The 22,000-nt window shown below is 38.6% G+C and overlaps 1 protein-coding gene across 9 annotated transcripts in view; it reads right to left on the reverse strand.

Moving 5' to 3' along the window:
• LOC131246448 (uncharacterized) overlaps nucleotides 1-15,671 on the reverse strand; it is a 34,822-nt gene extending 19,151 nt beyond the window's left edge. The window contains exons 1-4 of one of the 9 annotated variants that reach the window (XM_058246597.1): nucleotides 15,534-15,671; nucleotides 12,707-12,836; nucleotides 3,428-3,528; nucleotides 3,280-3,357 (exon numbers count right to left, since the gene is read on the reverse strand). In XM_058246597.1, coding sequence (XP_058102580.1) covers nucleotides 3,280-3,357; nucleotides 3,428-3,528; nucleotides 12,707-12,811 — 284 coding nt within the window. In that variant the 5' untranslated portion in view covers nucleotides 12,812-12,836; nucleotides 15,534-15,671. Of the gene's footprint in view, nucleotides 1-3,279; nucleotides 3,529-3,882; nucleotides 3,940-9,504; nucleotides 9,602-12,706; nucleotides 12,837-13,702; nucleotides 13,854-15,533 lie in introns of those variants that run through there. The other 8 variants (XM_058246598.1, XM_058246601.1, XM_058246596.1 and 5 more) reach the window with 8 other exon arrangements.
• Nucleotides 15,672-22,000: the final 6,329 nt, after the last annotated feature.

Genomic DNA, 22,000 nt, shown 5'->3' on the forward strand with positions numbered 1-22,000 from the left:
CTAATACTACTTGTTTCCTTGCATAGAGATATTTTCCTAACATAAAAATATGAAAGAAAGGAAATTGGAAACAAGCTAAAAAAGGAAATTGGGCCTTTTCTTGTGCACGCTTGGAATGTGGTGCTATTGCATCAGCCCCTAATCAATGTTGTCAAAGGCGATCACATAATCGCATAATGTTATGCAGTTGTTGCTCGTCGTCTTATGAAGAAGAGGTGATGTTTATTTTGGACACCATGTGCGGCACATTATGTTGATTTGCTGTTAGAAGATCTAGGTAGGTTCTATCTCCATAACATGAGAAGCCACCTTGAGTGTAATTTGTTTCATCCGGCCATGACTCGATTCGCAACAACTTTCTTAACACTAAAAATGTTAAATTCAAAGAAAGATGAACTTTGGACCTTTGTAATGTTGGCCGATTGGAATAATGGACCATGGTCAAAGAAGGCCAAAGGAAAGCCAGTCCAAACCATTCTTTCCTAATCATTTTGGAATCAAGTAGTAAAGGCCTAAAAATCATCGAAACTCTTAGTAAGTGTGTTGCAGTTGGTGGACGGTGATGAAAAGCCACCCATGGGCTATATCTACGATGTGATGGAGAGAACTAGAAACAAAATCATGGAACACTTCAACTATAAAGAACGCGATTACCAGGCCATCCTAAATATCATAGATGTTAGATGGGGCAATCACATGTCATCCCCATTGTATTCGGCTGCCTACATCCTTAATCTGACCCTATTCTTTGTGTCCGTCAATCGGACAACAGCAGCGGCATTGCATATGGTTGAATTTCTTGATGCTTTAGAAAGAGTGGTTCCAGAAAAGACAAACATGATAGAATTTCTTGGGAGCTGGACTTTTACATGAATAGTGCAGACATTTGGTCAAGAGAGATTGTTATTAGCCATAAAAGTATGAAATTGCCAAGTATGCAATTCTACAAAGTTTTACAACTTACAATGTAAGAAGTCTAAGTGGAAAAGTGTCTCGCTTAAACTTATTTGCACAATTGACTTGTGGTCTATGTATAGAGTTGACCTGACTAGGAGGGATTCGACACTACAAAAATTGGCCATGAGAATTTTTGGCCTTAGAATGTTTTTAAAGCGGTTGCGAGTGCAACTGGAGAATGTTCGAGTCAGTAAGTTTTACAACTTAAAAGTAATATAATTCACTTTAGTTTCAAATTTCAATGCTAAATTGCTAATTCGCATTTTAAATGTTATGCAATTTACAAAAATTAAAATTTAAAAAAAAAAAAAAAACGTCTTGAACAAAAGAAACTCAACGACTTGACCTTCGTCTAGTATAACCAAAAGTTGCTGGAAAGATTCTAGGCAATGCAAGAAAAGCCTGGATTCTACGATCCTATTAGCCTAGATAATTTGGAGGCAGATAGTGAGTGGCTTGTGGAGATAGAGGATCCAGTCTTTGTTGGCGAGTCTCTTACATGGGCTTAAGTTAAAGATGTCGCTTATGGATCGACACATGGTGAAGGTTCTCAACGACGGAGAAGAGGAGCTGGAGGGATGAGCAGTAGCATGAGGCCTACTAACAGTCAATGAGAAGAAGATAATACTGAGATTGAAGAAGTACGTGAATAAAATACTCAACCATTAGATGTGGATGAGCAACTTGTGCAAACAGATGATGAAGAAATAGATGAAGTGTACGTTGAAGAAGGAGATTCAAATGACTCTGACGATGATGGCGATGATGGTGGCGATGATGTGCCACAATGGGAGAGGGAACATTGTATATAGACAACAATAAATTAGTAGTTTGTTCTATGTAGATTTTGTTTATCAATAAAAGTATTAAATTTTTATTAATAAGTTATTGAGTTGTTGATTTTTAGTTTTTTCCATCAAATGGTTAATGGTTTAACTTAGTTATTAGTTATTATAGCTTAGATATAGTACACAAATTAGTTTGAAATTTGAAATAGATAAACAAAACCAAATTAGAGTACTTAAGTCTTTATGGAAAAAAAAAATCAGATTTTTCCCTTTTCTTATTTTTTTTATTTTTTATTTTTTCAAAAAAAAAAAAAAGTTGTGGGATCGCTTGTGCGATTGTGCGATTGCATAAGCAATCACACATGGTGAGTCGCATACAATTGCTTAGGCGACTTGACAACGTTGAAGTTAATGTTAATGTACTCATAGTGTTCCGGATTCTAGGCCACAAAGAAAATACTTTGGGTTGAGTGATGATGGACCAAACAATCTCCAAATTAAGTGATCTAGAGCTCACCGGAAAGCTTGACAAAATACCTATCTGAAGAGCCCAAGATTATTATGATTCAAGGTGTGACAAGGGAGATCCAATTAATTTACTGAAGTAGCATGTGGCTAATTGTGCGGGCAACGTGGGTCATGCGACCAGGGACTTTGGCTTCACTTTTAATAGGTCAAATGGTATCTAAATGAGATGATTTCTATCTCATTAGAAAGCTCATCCAATTATCTTTCCAAACCCAAGATTGCTTAAATCCAATTTGTAACAAGGAAGATATGAGTGTTTTTTGTAAAATCGTGTAGTTTTGCATGCCTGCACGCCACTCCCCACTTCACCAAGGGTGTTGGATCCAGTTGGGGAGTTGGTCTTGCTGCACGAGGGGCACAGGGTGTGCTTCTAGGTTGCCCATTCAAATTGTGGTACGTTCCTCTCTCCTGTTAGTACAGGACATGGTCACCTCACAACCGTTCGACCAATCGGAGTGCGACACATGTCTGTTTGGACCCCAATCTCTGCCTATAAATACCCCATCGAGGCCTTCATTTGGGACTACTGCATTTCATTTTCCGGACAATAAAAAAACTAACCGTGTATGCCTCGAACATGTTGCATGCTTCAAGGCATGAAACATACACCTTGTATTGTCCACAAATGTTGTAAGACACACTAAAGGGTATTATTATAAAAACATTAGTCAATGAAACATGTTAGTTGGGACAAGACTTAGATGATGAAGATGATGACTCAATGAAAGGATGTAATATAGGAAAACAAGTCTAAATATTTAAAATATGCTAACACCATATAATTAGTAATATGAATTATAATAAAGGACAACCAAGAAATGATACATTAAGGGTTTCCCTTAAAATCTATGCTGGTGTGTGTGACACTGAGTATGACATTCTTAAAAAGTTGTCCTTTTTGCATAGGTAACTGACTTAAGCTGAAATGACCATATGGGAAAAACACCTCCATGAAAAAAGGACTAAACTTTCAATGTCAATATGCAAGTATTAGAAAGAGGAATACCCGTAAATATCTGCAAGGCGATGCAAGAGCATGCGGTGGTACGAACTCATTGGTTCTAGTTCCAGGACACCATCTGGACTGTAGTCCAACATATTCTTGTTAGATAGGATACCATGCTTAGCAAAATATACCTTTCAAGCCTGAGTACCTCGTATCATTCTGAAGGAAATCAATCAAGGTTTCTTCTATGGAGAGAACAACATGCTTGCAAGATAAATTGTCCTTGATAAGCCAAGCCAACTCCTCAACCTGCAGATTCTGAATAATATTAAAATTATGATATGCAAGAAACGAGGATTGGAAAAAGAAGAAGCAGCAGGAGGAAACAATCCACGGTAGAAACTTAACAAGAAAATAAACTAAAATGGAGGAAATTATATATATATATATATATATATATATATATATATATATATATATATATATATATATATATATATATATATATATATTCTAGATATGGCACCAAAATTTGTTTATAACATGTGTTTCCCTTTTACTAGAATAAAGAATGTTCATGATCATGCTAAACATTGAGAAACATTATGTGCCCACAAGTTTTAAAAAATGAACTGTGAATGGGTCATGCAAAACAATACTCACAATAATTGGAAGTAGATGCTTCCATTCTAAACATTGCAACATTCTAATGTTGGACTACACTTTTAGGCAACCAAAAGCATTTGATAAGAATGTTCAAATCAATGTTTTAAATAGCCGTAGCATGATGCATAGCGCTCAGCCCTCTATAGCGTGTAGCGTAATTACGTAGCGTGTAGCGTAAGCTACATCGATACTTCTATTTTTAATTTAAAAATAGGACAAATATAATAAATAATGGAAAAAAGGAAAAGAAAAATATAAAAATGCCTAAAAGATGATTCATGTTATCAATTATAAGCATGTTCAAATGATTTGTTAGTTATCATTTATCAAAAGCCAATCCACATATATAAGCCAAATCAAATAATTATCACATCAACGATTTTCTAAGCAAACCACTTTAATTAATAATGTCTAATTGAAACCATAAGTCACAATTAAGAAAAGAAATAAAAATCACATAGATTAAAAGTATCAGTACAATACAAGTGTCACATTCCTCAATATTAGATACAAAGAAAATATGAGAAAAGTAATAAAAAAATAAAATAGTAAAAAAATACATTGTAGCTTACACTACGCGCTACGTAGCTGTGGCTTACGCTACGACCCCTGTAGCGTACGCTACAGGGGATTTACGTTATTTAGGACGCTATGTACGCTACAGGTGATTTACGTTATTTAGGATGCTATGTAGCGCTACAGCCACGCTACGCTATGTAGCGTACGCTACGAGCGCTATTTGAAACACCTGTTCAAATTCGTATTGATAATGTGAAGCAGTTGCTGAAACATTGTCATCGTCAATAGCATTAGATGCTTTACATTTTGTTAGTTTAATAATAAATTGAATCAGCTTTTGACTTACTAGTTTTTCCTGTTGTAATTCAAAGATATTTATTTTCATCCTTTAGAAATCTTTCTGATGTAAATGACAGAGTGCCATGTGCGTTGTCCAATGTGGCCCCACCGTATAGTGAAAAGCAAAGATTCTCCTAGGTGAAATGATGCTTTTGCCTTTTTCACTTTAGGACTCATATCTGAAAGGCGCACATGGCATTTTTCATTGACCCCAGTCGCAGGCAATTCACATCCAAATCTTTCTGTCACTTGGCAAGGAATTTCAAAATATATCCAAACATGCATTAATAACGTAGAGAATATTTGAGCTCAACAGGGGTAACTACCCTTTTTGATCTATTAGACATCAAGTTTTGTTATATGAGTACTTCCTTTGTTGGTGTGGTTACAGTACCATGAGACCAAGTTCTGTTATATAAGTGGTATGTAGATCCATTAAATCACGAGACCCCTTAATAGAATCATACATATATAGATTCGGTAATGAGGTGAGGCCATGAGGGACACCCAACTGGATCCACTCCAACTCCAAGAAAATCTCAACCTTACACGGTTGAAGAATATGGAACTCGTAGGGACATGTCTCACACCTCCATATAGGGCTGTACACGAGCAGAGTTAGCTCGGTAGCTCGCTCGACTTGACTCGAAAAAGCTCGATTCGACTCGGTTCGAAACTGAGTTCGAGCCGAGTCGAGCTGATTTTTTGAGCTTGAAAAAAAAAAATTCGAACTGAGTTCGAGCTTGCCCGAGCTCGACTCGACTCGGATCGAACCCAACTCGAATCGAACTCGGATCGATTCAGTTCGGTGACTCGGTTACTTTGATATTGTTGTTGCTCACCAAGTGTTTGATGAAATGACTCAATGAAGTGTGGCTGGTGGCAAGGAAGGTACGTATATGAAACAAATACCCTTTTTTTCTTGATTTTTATTTGCTTACAAGGTGTTTGATAAAATACCTGTAAAACCATTATTGTTGTTTTATATACAATGAGATTTTGAAGGTGCAGACCATGAGTTTGTGAAAATGCCGCACAAGCGAACTTGGCTCGATCTTGGCTCGAACTCAGCTCGAACTGGCCCGAGCTGTTGACCAAACCGAGCTGAACTGGCCAATCAGGCTCGAGGACCGAGCCGAGCCGAGTTCGAGCTGGGGTCAGCAAGTGGCCGAGCCAAGTCGAGTTGTGCGAAGCTTGACTCAGTTCAACTCGTGTACACCTCTACCTCCATACTCTTTACCACTATTCACTTTAAATAGCGTCTTAGTACAAGCTAGCATATAGTGTAGAGTGTTGTAGAGAATGAAAGAAAAAAGATTTAAAAAAAAGGGATAAAAGAAGAAAGAAGAATGGGAGAGAAAGGAGACTAGCATTGGACATTCCTGCCCCCAATTGCTTTTAACCTTTAAGTGATAAAAATTTGAAAAAAAAAAAAGGTGCCCTTGACTTGTTACGATAGGATAAGTAAACACTAAGTGCATTATACATGACTAAGAATACAATGAACAACAGATAAAGCCAAAGTGAACCGCATGACTGTATGTCCATCTAGGTGGACTATACAATTGCACGGCATCATATTCATCAACATTGACAATTCCCCTCCCAAGTTGGAGCGCATCATATTCATCAACATTGACAATCCCCTTCCAAGTTGGAGCACATCATATTCCCTCCAAGTTGGAGCACATCACATTCATCAACATTGGCAATCCCCCTCAAGTTGGAGCATATATATCAACTTGGAATAGATGTGAGCAGACTCTGCGACTAAGAACCAACCTCAATGTGCTTCATTCTTTCATGAAAGATTTGAATTATTCATGATATGTGAAGCTGCCCAATTATCTGAAAACAATTGCATAGTTGGTTCATGATAAAGCCCATTACCTATAAAAGCATTAACCATACTAGCTCAAACGTGGTGTGAACCATGGCTTAATACTGAACTTCAACGCCAAATCAAGCAATGACACGTTATTCTTACTCTTCCATGAAACCAAATTATCTCCCACAAATGTATAGTGTTTGGTTGTAGATCACTTATCAGTAGGAGAACCTGCCTAGCATCAAAATATAACTTGGAGATGATTACGTTGTTTATGAAAGATTCCTTGGCCTCGTGCCCTTTGAGATATTGTAGAATTTGAACAATTGCTTCCAGAGGAATGCCAATTATACTAGGTGATGTAGACTAAAGTTGCTACTAGGCTTTGCTTGAAATTTGTCACGGTGGGTCCCACAAAAGGTTTGAATACATTGACTAGGCGTGTATAGGAGACATACATGGTGGGTCCCACGACCGCCTGCTACATGACAAGGTGTGTAGAGAAGATGGGATGTGGCTGGTATGTACAGAGAATGGAAGACAAATGAGAGAGGAGAGAGGTGGAAAGTGCAGGGAGAGGAGAGGAGAAGGCGACGCCAATGGCATAAGAAGGGAGATCTACAGGTTTTTTTTTTTTTAATTTCCTCCCATGCTGATAAGCCTATGAGCTTCAGCCCCATCTATACGAAGCCACATGCGGTACTATGGCACACCCATGTGAGATCCAATCCTTCCATCAGGTGGGCCATACTAAAGATGAGTCTGATTCACTCCTCAGGTGGACCATCAACCTGCTGCAAACTGTTTAGAATCTTTAGATCTCCTTCTTCAGCTTCACGCATTCCGCCTACATGCAGCCACACGTGCAAGTGTGGCATGTGTGTGCAAGATTGAGCTTTCGATATGGTGTGCCACACGCATGTCAAACCTTTCAGGTGGGACACACGTGGTAGATACTGCCTTCTGGCCAGATCCAGCTGTTTCACTTGTTAGGTGGGTCACACTGTACGGAATGCATGGACGGTCAGGATCTTAGCCATCCTTTTATTTGCAGAATCATTGCCCACTAATTGAGTATAACTAGTGTTCAAAGTACTGGTATCACTACAAGTTACTTTCGTCAAGGACATGGAAACGATATCGATATCCTTGATAATATCACCGATAACCAGAAATGTGGGGAAACATGGGGGAAAAGGTGGAATTTTTCAGTGAAACTTTAGGAGATGCTAAACACATATTAGCATATTTAGGAATAAAATTTGCAAAAAGAATGCATACATAATAAGTTTCCATTTAATGGGGGCCTAAAAGCATGTGTTGTCGTAAAAAATCAATCCAACCATCCCATCCATCTCATTTATCCGTCCAACCATCTAATCTTTCATCCAAACATCCATCGATATTTCAGAATACCGACAACACAATATTTTGCTAACAAATCATTGACAACTGGAAATGAACCGAAAGATTGTAGTCTCAATATCGCCCATGTTGCGATAACGATATTATCATCGACAAATTGAACACTGCATACAACCATGCACCCATAAAAATTTGAAATGAAAATTCTTTTAATAAATAGATTTTTTTGTGATATCTTGATACATTGGTGATATTATCGAAATATCGTCTATACATTGGTGATATAAACGACACCTGGAATTTACACGGTCAAAAATATTGGTGATACCAATACATTGGCAATACAAGCGACACTTGGAATTTACACAGTTGAAAATATTCGCGATACATTGGCGATACTTGGCAATACATCACCGATACTTGGAATTTTTTATACTACAAGTGTTATCGGTATAGTCGAGCTAGAGATACAAATAATATCAAGAATATTTCAATAATATCAGGGATACATCGAAGAATGAATATAACAGCCTGAATTTGGGCCAGAAGATTTAGAAAGTGTGGCCCACCTGATAGAAAGCTCCAATTACGCAGGTTTAACTCCCAATCTTTGGCTTTTTTTTTCTCTCGAAAAATGTTGTATTTTCCTTTTAACCATCTATTTGCATTCACAATTCGTAGACCATTGTATAGAGGGTTATGAACCTTAAAACCTATAAGGTTTGCGATAAGTCTCCCCATCCATGATAGGGAAAAATGAGATTAATAGCCTGGCTCTGTAAATCATGGCATATTAGTACATAATAGTGCCTTGATGCACCTTGCTTGTGCGGTGAGCCATGGCTTGGAGATCCCTGCCATTGACCTCATTAATGGCATGAATCAGGTGCATTGGGCAACACTTGTAAAAATCGAAAACAGAAGCATACTGTATGGGCAACAAGGATCTGCAATATCTCTTATTAAACACCATTTAATCACAATCCTTCATTCTTCTTTCTTGTGCATCAATACAAGCAACACATTTTCTCCATACGTTCTCAGGTAAATTGCTGAGTTCCATGAATCAAAATGGCGTAATTGAGAAGCAACAGCAAGGAAGAATAAACAAAAGCTGGTATTCTCATTGTTAATCTAATCTTTCTAGTGAAATGATTGTAGAAATGGTTTGGTTCTTCTTTCCAGTTTGATTAGAGGCTGGATGTGGATATCGAAAGTAAAAGAGCAGCTGTGATGCAGCAATCCATCATTTTAATCATCTTTTGATTAAACTGTTAAGCTGTTTCGCCCGCTCCAAAGCTGTGAGCACTAATAGGAGTTTGGATTTTAAAACTTGATAATACTTTTCTTAAGCATACAAGTGGCATACCTGTACCTCAGGTCAAACCATAGGAATCATGGGGCCCCATTTAGATGGTCCACAAACTAGTATGAATTAAGCCATCCGAACCTCGGATCAATGGGTATTTGTTGTTAAATCATACTCTTCTAGTTTATGTTCAGTAACAAAATTGTAACGAGATATGCATTGCAAACGAATTATATGATCGTCAGTCCCTGCAAATTACCTGTGTGGCCCATTCTTTGTTGATCAAAACTTTGATCTGGTGAGCCACTTGTGAATGGACCATGTCCATAAATCTTCTAGGCAATATGAATCTAAGCCTTACGTCAATGGTCAAATTCAAATAGATGGTCAAGGAGATGTACAGCAACACTTCATAATAAATGGTGATAAAGGCCAAATATTGGATGTCTAGTGGTGATGTTTGGAGTGTCCTCCAACCACAGTAGTGGCACCACATAGACAGTTTGGACCATCCATCTATCCCACCACATAGAATCCTTACTGTGATTCTGCAGGTAAATTGCAGAGTTCCATGAATCAAAATGGCGCGATTGAGAAACAACAGCAAGGATTGAATTGCATCGCAAGGAAGAATGGACGAAAGCTGGGATTCTCATCGTCGATCTAATCTTCCTAGTGAAATAATTGTAAAAATGGTTTTAATTCTTCTTTCCAGTGTAGACTCCTGTGATTCTTCAATTGAATGATTGTTGCTTTCTCTTCCAACTTTTTACTTGTACAACACCCACATTTACATTTTCGGATGTCCTTGATGGCATCCCTACTAATTTTTGGTGTGTTTGGATGCCCCTGAAGACCACTGACTAGCAGTTACAGCCCACAGGTGGTGCTTGTTTAATTTTTAAAAAGGATCCTCGAATTGGATTGTTTGCCTCTAACAAACTATTCAATGGTCAAAAGAATAGCTGCATAGCCACAGGAGCAACCCTGTCTTTGCCAAATATCCATCCATGTCTGTTTTCCTTGGCTCCACCACAAACTGCAGAATCATTTGCCAACGATGTGTCTGTTTTCTTTCTCTCCACATTGAACTGCATGATCATCATCCATGAAAATTTGATTAAGTATCAGATTCTTCACATTAGAAATGACTGTCAAAACAATGTTTCAATTAGGAATTATGGGGTCACCATGTGCATATTAGCTCCAACTGAGCTCTTGGTTAGGTGATCTAGGACGATGTTATCAGCCCCACTGAATGGGATGCCAGGACAATCTTCCAAACTTTTAACTAGTGAGTAGTGACCTTTGAAGAGAGAACTTTGAGATGTAGATGTTTGATATGCTTGCACTAGAAATTGCATAAATAAACTGGACCATCCAAATTACGAGGTGAAACGTGGGTGGATCATAAACCAAAAATTACAAAAGATTTAGTTACCTAACTATCCAATTCATACTCTTGTTGGACTGTTGAAAGGCAAGATAGCCAACAGTCCTAATTCAGTGAACAAGTGTACATGAATCAAAGCAGAGGTCAATCCTGGCTATGGCCAGATAACCATTGAGAGATCAACTGCCCGAATTGTCAAATAATTGATGAGATCAACAGCCTGGATCATAAAAACCATGTCTCAGGTCTCACCCACACTGACAAAGCACAATATTCTTTGTTAATGGAGCCCGTGGTTTGAAGATCTAGACCATTAATCTGATTTTGCTTGTCATGGATGGGGACTGCTAAAAAATCTCCCATATTGTGTCAACACTGGTCCAGAAAAAGGCCAAAGATTGGGAGTTAACTGGTGTGATCGAAGATTTCCCTTCGGTGCGCCATACTTTCTAGATCTTCTAGGCTAAAATTCAGGCATTTCACTTGACCAGTGGGTCATGATGCTGCAACTAAGCACACAGCTAAAATCCTAAGCATTCATTTGTTTCTTACAGTGCACACCTGATGAGTGAAATGGCCCGATTTTCCAGACAAAGGATCTCAACAGCGACATCACCCTAATGGAAAGCTTAGATCAAGCACATGTGTGTGGTCACACGTGAAGATTGGAACAGCCTGATCTAGTGGCCAGAATATCTTAATAGTGTGATACCCCGACGGAATGCTTAGATCTTGCATGCACTTACCATACTGGCATGTGAAACAGTGTGCAGGTAGGCAGGTCTCCATGTGCACGTAGTAGGTTGATGGCCCACCCGAGGAGTGAAGGAGCCCAATCTTTTGGCCAAAAGCTCCAACCAGTGTGGCCCATTTGATGGAAGGATTGGATCTCGCGTGTGTGGCTTCATGTAGATGGTGGCTCAAGTGTACCAGCTCAGCAAGTAGCGTTGTATTGGTGGGGGGGGGGGGGGGAGGGGGGGGAATTATCAAATGCACCTTTGGATCTCTTTCCTCCTATTGTCTTCTTCTCTCCTCTCTCCTCTTTCCTCGCACTCTCACTCTCCCACCCGACCTTCTTCTCCATACACACCAGTCACAACCCATCTTCTCCGCACATCTCATCATGCAATAGATGGTTGTGGGACCCACCATGTATCTCTCCTATACGTGCCAAGTCAACATATTCAAACTTTAACTTCAACCCCATCATGAAAATGTCAAGCAGAGGAGACGACTAGTAGCTTATTCTATACCACTGAGTATAATTAGCATTCCTCACTCATCCATATGCAAGATCCTCGAGAAACTCATGAACTAACTAACCACAATCACAACATATGATATGTGTGGCTCAACGATAGTCAAGTAGATGAGTTTCCCAATTAGTCTTCTAAACCTTCTTACGTCTTCAAACATATGACCTTGTTCGCAAACTAGCCTATGGTTTGGATACATTGGTGAATCAACTAGTTTGGCATCAGGAAGACATGTTTCTTCAAGAAATCCCATTATATACTCCCTTTGATATAGCGACCTCTATCCTAAGGAAACACCGAAGATTACCTAAATCTTTCATTAAAAGCGACGATGAAGATATTGCTTAAGATTCTCAATCCACCGCTATTGTTGCCAATGACCACAACATTGTCTACACATAAAATTAAGGCATTGACCAAATGCACCTTTGCTTATGAAAACTGAATGATCAACTTGACCCATTATAATCCATCTGCCAACACAACTTTGCTCAACTTATCAAACCACGCAAGCAGAGATTGCTTCCACTCATAAATACCCTTCCTCAACCTACGTACCTTACCTTCTTTCTTTTCTTTTTTCTTTTCTTTTCTTTTCTTTTTTTTTTTTTTTTTTTTTTTTTTTGAGAGAGAGAGAGAGAGAGAGAGAGAGAGAGAGAGAGAATTGTTTCTTTATTAGTTAAAAAAAACCGAGACAATAGCCAAGGCATAAAAATACACCACTAATATTACATCAATAGCATGGACTCAGGCCTGCAAACATCAACTGCTTGCAAGCTTGACGCCCATTCCACCAATTCCTTCTTCTTTACTTTCCGAACAATTTCCTCCATTGAACCTTTCCTATCTTGGAAACAGCTTTTATTCCGCTCCCCCCAAATATTCCAAAACACTATCATCAAAAGAAGACGCCACATTGCTTTCCCTTCCTTACCAGAAACCCTCCCATGCCAGGTCCACAAAAGTTCAAACACTGATTCCAACATCACCCAATGTACTATTGAGAATAGCTAAGAACTTATTTCACACCTTCCCACAAGCGTGCAATGAATGAAAAGATGGTCTATCATCTCAGCATTACTCTTAGAGTTGTACACGAACCGAGTTAGCTCGGTTAACTCGCTCGACTCGACTCGTAAAAGCTCGATTCGACTCAGTTCAAAACTAAGTTCGAGCCGAGTCGAGCTGATTTTTTAGCTAAATTTCGAGTCGAGTTCGAGCTTGCCCGAGCTCAACTCGACTCGAATTGAACCTCAACTCAAATCGACTCGGATCGAATCGGCTCAATGACTCAGTTATTTTGATATTCATGTTGCTCGCCAAGTGTTTGATGAAATGAATTCGAGAGCATGCATTCTCGGCAGGATCGGCTAGTGGCGAGGAAGGAATGGATACAAAACAAATGACTAAAAAACAAAACTTCACATTATAAAACTGCCATCAAATCATGATTTTGATATTGCCCACCCAGTGTTTGATGAAACACATGTATATTGCTGTTATTGTTTTACATTTTGTGAAAAATTGAAGGTGCGCTCTATGTGTTTGATAAAATGTCGCATAGGCTCAAACTCAGCTCGAACTCGCCCGAGTTGCTAACCGAACTGAGCTGAGCTGGCCAGTCAGGCTCGAGGACCGAGCTGAGCTGAGTTTGAGCTGGGGTTAGTTCCTGGCCGAGTCGAGCCGAGCTATGCCAAGCTCGACTCAGTTCGACTCATGTACAGCTCTAATTACTCTCGCACATAGCACACATGTTGGGAATGATCATAGATCTCTTTTGAAGATTATTTATAGTAAAAATCATTTACCTTCCCACCAATCACATAAAAGCCATCACCTTAAGAGAGGCCCATAGTACCAATATAAATGAGCATACTTCAATCCTGCCGTCAGCAATGGCTTCCGTAATAACATATAGAATGATCATTATCAAGAAACATTCTGAATTATGAACCTCCCAAACCTAGAGTAACAAACTCATATGGTTACTCCATATACACCTCTTTGGTGAGGTCCCATGTAGGAAAGCATTTTAATATCAAGTTGGAACAAGGGCTCGCTATGATCAACGGCAATAGACGTGGTAACACAGATGGAGTTGAGTTGGCAGCTACGGAGAAAGTCTTTGTATACCACGTGGTCCAAGCCTAAAGTATGAGTATACACTTAAGCAACCAACCAAGCTTTCAACCTCTTTGTAGTGCAATCAAGCTAAAATTTAATGGTGGGCATCCACTAGCTCCCAAGTGTCATTATGGTGAAGAGAAGTCATCTCTTCCTCCATGGCTTGCTTCCACCTTTTATTAGACAACGCTTTTTGATAGGAGTTAGGAACAGGATGAGAAGCAGGAGATGGGGCAAATCTACGAAATACTAGAGATAGCCAATGAAAAAAAAAAAACATAATTTGAAATGGAATGTACGGTACACGAACGTTTACCATTCCAGAAAGCAATAGGAACATTTAGAAGAATTGGGAGGTGCACAAGAAGGAAGTGGATCAACAAGCTCAATAGAAGAAATCTCTCTACTTTCGTCATGAGTAGACTTTGAGTGAAAACTCGCTAGTAGAAGTAGGCCGACTGGGTCAAGGAATGGACTATATAGTATCAACCACCATTGGTATAGGTACTGGGAAAGAAGAAGAAGACTGTGAAGTTTCCAACATGGGAGACTTAACATTATCCAAAAAAGAATGAAATTGATTCAAAGAAGGTAACATCTGCACAAATAGAGTGTCTCCGAAGGTTGGGAATATAACACCCCGGGGTATTGGAATACCCAAGAAACATACATTTTACTGTCAAGGATCCCACTTACCACGGCCTGACTCTAATCTACAAGTGAAGCACGCACACCTGAAAACTTTAGGGAGCAAGGTAAGCAATGTAACACCACAGAACAATGAAATTTCATGATTAATCAGTCTAATTTGGTGCCAAACATCAGAAAATATCATGATATAATGCAACCTAAACATGTCAATATTTTTTGGGAATTTCTCACGAGATAGTTTACACACATACTTTTCGATTATCTCGACAATTCAAGTATTCCAATCGATTTGATTTCTAAACAAATTTAAGACTTACGTACCATTTGATAAACTGAAAATTAATTTTAAGTGTTGAATTGTAATTTTGAAATAATTTTAGGGATATTTTAGTCAAAAATGAAAAGAAATTTTAATGCACCACCACTTTCAGCATTCAGCCTTCAGCATTAAGTTAAAGGAGGGGAGCTGAAAAGAAGATCGATATTTTCAGTGAAAATTAATTGAAGCACATAACAATTTGGATTTGCCAAACCATCAGAAACAGTGAAAATATCAAATTTCAGTGATAAGTGCTGAAAATAACTGTTATCAAACAGCCCCTTACGTTGCGTTTGGATGCACGAGAATTGAATTGTCAATATTAGTTCAAAGAGAGAGTAGCCATCAAATTACAGTTTGGTTCCGTTCAACTCCAAATCCAAAGTAACATAATTGCAATTTGGAGCTCATACCCTCAGCATGAATGATAAAATAAGAAAGCTCAGCTTGCCAATTCCCCACTTTATGAGGATTACAATCCAATTCGTTGGTGCATCCAAACGCATGGATGAGTATTTGCATAGAGATAGGGAGTAAGTGCGTACCATTGCGAATTGGGCCGTGGCCATCGTAGGGAAGAATGCGGACTCTTCGTAAACCCTAAGGTACTAGAAACCCCAGATAAGACCAGGGAATTATATAAAGCTTCAAAAAAAAGCTCGTGTACACGTCACATATGTACCAGCATTATTATTATTATTACTATTATTTTATATATATATATATACACCTCCCACACACTCACGCTAGTGGAATTTCACGACCTATGGGTACTCGAACACTTGACTGAAAGTTTAAACTCCTGAGAGTCTACCACCCGAGCAAGAGCAAGGACCCACTTCTGAGAGTCTACTCACGCTAGTGGAATTTCACCACATATATACAAGCATGGCACGTAGAATGAGAGATCTAATCCGTCCATCAGGCTAGTCATGGCCTTTTACATGTTTTCCCAGAAATAAAATCCAATCCAATATGTTACTATTCAGTTCGGACACCCAAATGGTCCGATTTTGTTCAAGCGTATCGGAGTCCCGTAGCTGAAATCCAGTCATATCCAAGTAAACGCCATGTACTCCAGGCACCAAAATAGTTAGATTAGGAATAAATCTTTAAAAATAAACCTAGATAAATAGAGAATTAATCCTTCAAATGGATTCTTTTTTATTTGTGAGATAGGCGGGAACTAAATTACTCTAAGCTAATTGATCTGAACTTTTTTTAGCATAATGGTATGTGTCCATAAGGGGTGAAGGATGAGGGATTGATAAGTTAGCGTTGAGCTAAAAAGAGTTGAATTACATGGTGGCCCAAAAACTAGGCAATTTTAATTAGGTGGATCTGTTGACCAACAAAAGGGCAGTTAGAAATTTGTTTTATTAGTTCATTAGTTTTACACATTGATAACTCGATAATTTAAATGCAAATTTGGATAAAAGAAATGTGATGTTTAGATATATAAATTGTAGTGATCATGCAATGATTGATGATTATTTTTATATGATATTTACTTTATGGCATAAATAGGATTTCTAAATTGGGGTCTTATGTAGTGGCACGTGAAATTTTCAATTTTAATAGACAACAATTATGAACTCAGATTTTGTGCTTGAAAACCGCTAGGGTGATAAATGTATTGATTATTTAAAGGAATTCATGATTTTACATCTATTGAATAACCTCGATTATCTTGCATGGAGAATCCCACTTCTTTTTTCAATTAATTCATACATCCAAGCATGCTTCAAATATTGCGTATGTACATGTTAGATTACACATGTATTTTCATGTGGATGGATGCGATTCCACGAGCATCTAGGCTTAACAAACCTCAGAGAGTTGATCACCAACAGGCAAGGGGACACAACTTAGTTGTGACCTATAAATCAGCAATGTGAGTGGGACCTTGACCATGGGCCCACCTTGATGTATGCATTGTATATTTGTGCCGTCCATCCGTTTTCTAGCTTATTTTAGGCATGGTCCCAAAATGAAGTAGATAAAATCAAAGGTGAATCACCACACAATAAACAATGGTCATTGAATGCCCACCATTAAAACTTTCTAGATGATACACTGATAATGGGGCATGATCGATAAGTCCAAGAAGCGGAAAGTGGTTGAGTGGAAGAAACGATTGGAGGGACACATGTCAAGAAAATAAGTAAGAATCTGAAAGACCGGCATAACAATGATTCAGCTGGCATAACCGTCAAATAAAAGAAGAAACGCCTAAAGAAAAGCGTAATAGAGAATTATAAATAGCGTAGTAACTATAATCTTTAACCGTAATTCAAGTATATGCTTTTGCGCTAGACTATTATTAATATCAATATAATCACTCCATCTTTCAAAAATGCATCTTATAATTGCTTCCTGTGATCGACCGCAAGTATTTCTTTTTTGTTTGATTACTTCTACTTATAAAAGTCATTTCGTACAAAAAGGCAAGGTGCAACTCGTATTTAGAAGAAGAATTTCACCTTCGACAATTGCTTGATCATCTAACAATTATTTTGTGAGTGGTTAAATAGGCGACTGATATTCATAGATGTTGATTATATACGAACGCATTTGATGTATCTGCCTATCTTTGTGTTTTTTTTTTTTTTTTTTTTTTTAAATGTATCTGCCTATCTTAATATTTAGGGTCAAGTTATTCATTTTGAATCAGCCATACAATCAATTTTGTCACGCACACACATACCACACGTGATAGAAAAACAAACCGAGGGTCAACACCGATCATCAAGTGGTCGAAATTGTAGGAATCAACCGGCAACCAATTAGTTGACTCAACATAAAGGCTTCACCCACACAGTGAGCAGATCAGTCTAATTTCCATGAAGGATGATATTTATGGTAGGCCTACCCTCTCTAATGGTAGTGATTCATAAACAACTAGCATGTTGATTGGACTACTTGATGACCACCCCTGTGGATCCAATGAATTATATATTTCTCACCAATAGAAGGATAATTATGTTGTATATGAGTATTAAGTGGGCATCAAGTTTGGCTAAGTAGGCTTCACACATCAATGATCTTGACTGCTAATCTAATTGGCTAACATGAATAAATGATAATATAAGGCTATTTGGGGTGGGGGCTCTGGGGAAAGGATTCGTAAAATCCATGGATTTCAAATCTCCCTTGTCCATTTTATTATTATTATTGAGAACTTGCCAAATCCACCCTGTAAATATTTAAATGTATGCTCTTTTAAACCAATCAATTGTATATCTCTTTCATTAACGCATTGTTTATTACCCATTAATTATGTATACATGGAATGGATATAATTATGATGGATTTTGTTGAGAAATTTCCTCGAGTTCTCTATACCCGCGGGAGTAAAGTTGGATGAATTCGACGTAGGCTCTCTTGTTAGGTTAATCAGAAAAATCAAAATTCCTTCATCTCCTTTATAATTCATTAAAATTTTTTTTTTTTTTTTTATTTCATGTTTTGGGCAGTCAAAGGAGAATTAGTTCAGTGAATATGGCGTTGGGTCCTCTTGCAGCTGTGCACGTGGAAGAAAACCATCTCAAAGAGAGCAACATTATAACATCATCCGTCCCATGTCTCAACAACATCTGTTCTCGAATAATCTTCAGTTTATCATTTCAAGTGAAGGGCTTCAATTATTAATTATATGATTTGGCTGAGATATACATCCGCTCAAATGATTTTGGGCCATTATCAACAGGTAGTAATTGACAATTAAAAACTTTTTATAGGTCATAAAAGCTTTGGTTGAAGATGATATTTGTGTGGTCTCTTCGTACTGTTCTTTTGTGACCTTATCAACAGGTTAGATGGCGAATGCATATTCCTGTAGACTCCATGGAGGTTTTAATGATGGGGCTTCAATCCCGACTGTTTACTGTGGTGTGGTCCACCTAAGATTTGGGTATGCTTCATTTTTGGGATCATGCCTTAAAATGAGCTTTGAAAATGGTTGGACGGTGTAGATTTAAGGCACATACATCACCGTGAGCCCTACAGTCAGGGTCCTACCCACCTCGGCGGATCTGGGTTCTGACCTAATCCGCTCCCCTTTGCAGGTTTCAGAAAAGAGAGGGATGGTAATTTTCATCCAAGGATTCGCTGTCATGTATGACACCCAGTTTAAAAATCACGTCACGGTGGCGATCCTACCCATCACTATCATCTACTCTCCCTAGCTCAATGTAGACCGTTAACCATTTATTTTTTGAAAAAACCGTATACATCTATTGGACGAGGTCATTTGGCAATGATCCAAACCGTTTATATGATCAAACTCACGTCGATGGGGATACCCAAGAAGGAAAAAAAAAAAAAAAACCTCTCAAATCGGAATATTCTAACCTTTTAACACGTAAGTATGCACCGTCTCCCCTACTTAACCGATGTTTCACGAGGCATTGATCTAGCGTTTATGATCTCTAAATCTTGAATATTTTGACGTAGACACCATCAGCTGTGCACTTCATCAGATCAACGGTTTGGATCGCCTAAAATGACCCCGGATCCAACGATCATGGTCCCAAGTGTATTCTAACTGGCAAGTCTCTTTGAGGGTGCAAGCGGCCTCACCAACAGTATTGACTTGGATAGATGAGTCCGCACTTCCAAAATGGTGGTGATTCATCCACCCAGCACTGAGGCACATGTACGTCAATCCAAACCGGACATCACACTAATCGCGTGACCTTAATCATCTGATTCCGATCGATAAATTTCTATTGTTGATTTTTCTTCCATATTGTCTTATGATGGCCAATCTTTGATGGATAGGAAATCAGATCAGTGCCATTGTCTTTAAATGATCCTCCTACAAAGGGTCCACCATTTTAACGATCTTGATTGATCTACATGTGTCCCAAGTATACCGTGGGAGAGTCACACAATCTAAAGAATGGTGGTGAACTAACACTTTTGAACAATAGTACAATTCCGACGGATACAATCGTGCTTTAGCGCGTGACATGAACGGGTACCAACATCTCACACGTGAGCATATCCAAGCCATTCATTTAGATAGGGTGCATTGAGAACACGAAATACACTAAAAATCATGTTTTTCCACTCATCAAATAGATCAAACGAGTATGTTGAGCATGGACCGATGTTCATTTATTTCTGCCAAAATATTCTTAAAAAATATTCGACCACATGATCAAGGGATTATTATACTACAATATGTAGGATGAATGGTCTCGATCTCTCATGCATGTAAATTATTACCGTAAAGTCCGCGAAGACCACGCCCATTTCACTCGACCGAGTACCCTTACTATCCCCACAGTTCCTTTTATCTCCGTCGCGATACAATCCCAGCGTCAGTCGCTTCCCATTGGGTCCCACAAATAGATTTTTACAATGATCTTAACCGTCCATGGCGTGGAGTATGAAATATAAACATACTATAAAAATAAAAATACGCTGAACAGATGACTCTGATCATCACTGTTTGTAGATTAATTCAGAACGATGAAAAAAATGTTTCAGTGGATCATATCCATATATCAAAATAAAAGGCTAATATTATCATTTAAGAATGATAATTAGATAATAAACGGTTGAGATCATCGTATTTTCTCGTTATGAGTGCCACAGTAGGCTGTAACACCCTCTGAAACGACAGTCGCGACGGAGGCAAAACTAATTCTTATTCCTGTGTACTTGCTGGGAAACCGGGGGCAGCTCTGGAGAAGTGTAACTACTTCACCAAAGAAGGCCCACCTATCGTAATTAAATCAAAGTTTAGGGGCATATCAGTTGAAAGTAGGGCCAAAAAACGATAACGACGGAAGGATAGCACACGGCTTAAGTTAGCAAATGAGGGATAGAGCTGACGTAATCTTCCTGTGACACGTAGCAATAACAGTAAAGCAGCGCCGTTTCCACCTCGAATAGGGACAAAGCGTGTGAGCCTGGTTGAAGAGGCGGTCATCACGCTGCAGTAGATCATACGGTACACACGACAGCATACGAATATGGTAGAATCTTCTTAATGTAAATCATCTGGACCGCTGATTTATCAATCATGACGGTTAATATAGTGGGTCGGACTGTAAATAAATGATATTTAAATAATTACAAGAGAAGATGTTTCTAACGATCTGATCATGGACTTAATATGGATTCAAAGAGGTAACGATTAAAAAAAAGATATTGTTAGAAAATGGTTTTTTTTGTAATATAGTAAATACATAGTGGACCCCACTTGATGGAAGGTCTCGATTGATGTTTCAATGGGATAAATGTACTGTACGAGGGTGGTTTACTATTTTTTCCAGTAGTTTCAGATCTACCATATCGTCTCTCGAGTAAAAGGGCTCTCTGAACTCTCTGAACCACCGTCGCTGGCACCAAACAAGAGCGAACGTTTGGCTTATGGCGCACGGTCCAGAATAAGGCGGAGTTGGTTTCTCGTTTGTCGCGACTGAGTATGATGTATATCTGTCGCGTCTCGGTTTTGGCATGGAAAGGTAGTCTGATAATCGGAACCGTCCATTTTTTGAAAATATTAGGATGATACATAATTTATTAATCAAACTGATCAATGACGTTGAAGATTGAATGAAGAGTTGTATATATCATGTTCGAGTTATTCGGTGTATATCGATTGTAGAAATCATTTCTTCAGCATAAAATTCTCAATTGATACTATCTGTATGGTGAGGGTAAAAGTAATAGACGGCTACGATTAATCTACATGTGGGTGCCGATAGGAGAAACATAGTCGATATTATTTATCGCGACACAGAGAAAAAGAACTTGAGGGAGTTCAGATGGTGGACTTACATCCTTGTTCACCACCATTCTAGTAGCGGTGGCGACTGACCGTACAAGTGGTGGGCCCCTCTCTATGGATTGATCCATACCACTAAAGTGAAACACATCTGCTATTCTAACCTTCTTCTGGATGCTGGCAATCAGACCGTTATCGTCGGATCAGGTTGACGTGGGGAGTGGGGCCCAGCAGTTGGACGGTCAGATTTCCGTATATGTACGCCGATTG

Source organism: Magnolia sinica, chromosome 5, assembly GCF_029962835.1.
Source record: "Magnolia sinica isolate HGM2019 chromosome 5, MsV1, whole genome shotgun sequence".
In the NCBI taxonomy this organism is placed as follows: domain Eukaryota; kingdom Viridiplantae; phylum Streptophyta; class Magnoliopsida; order Magnoliales; family Magnoliaceae; genus Magnolia; species Magnolia sinica.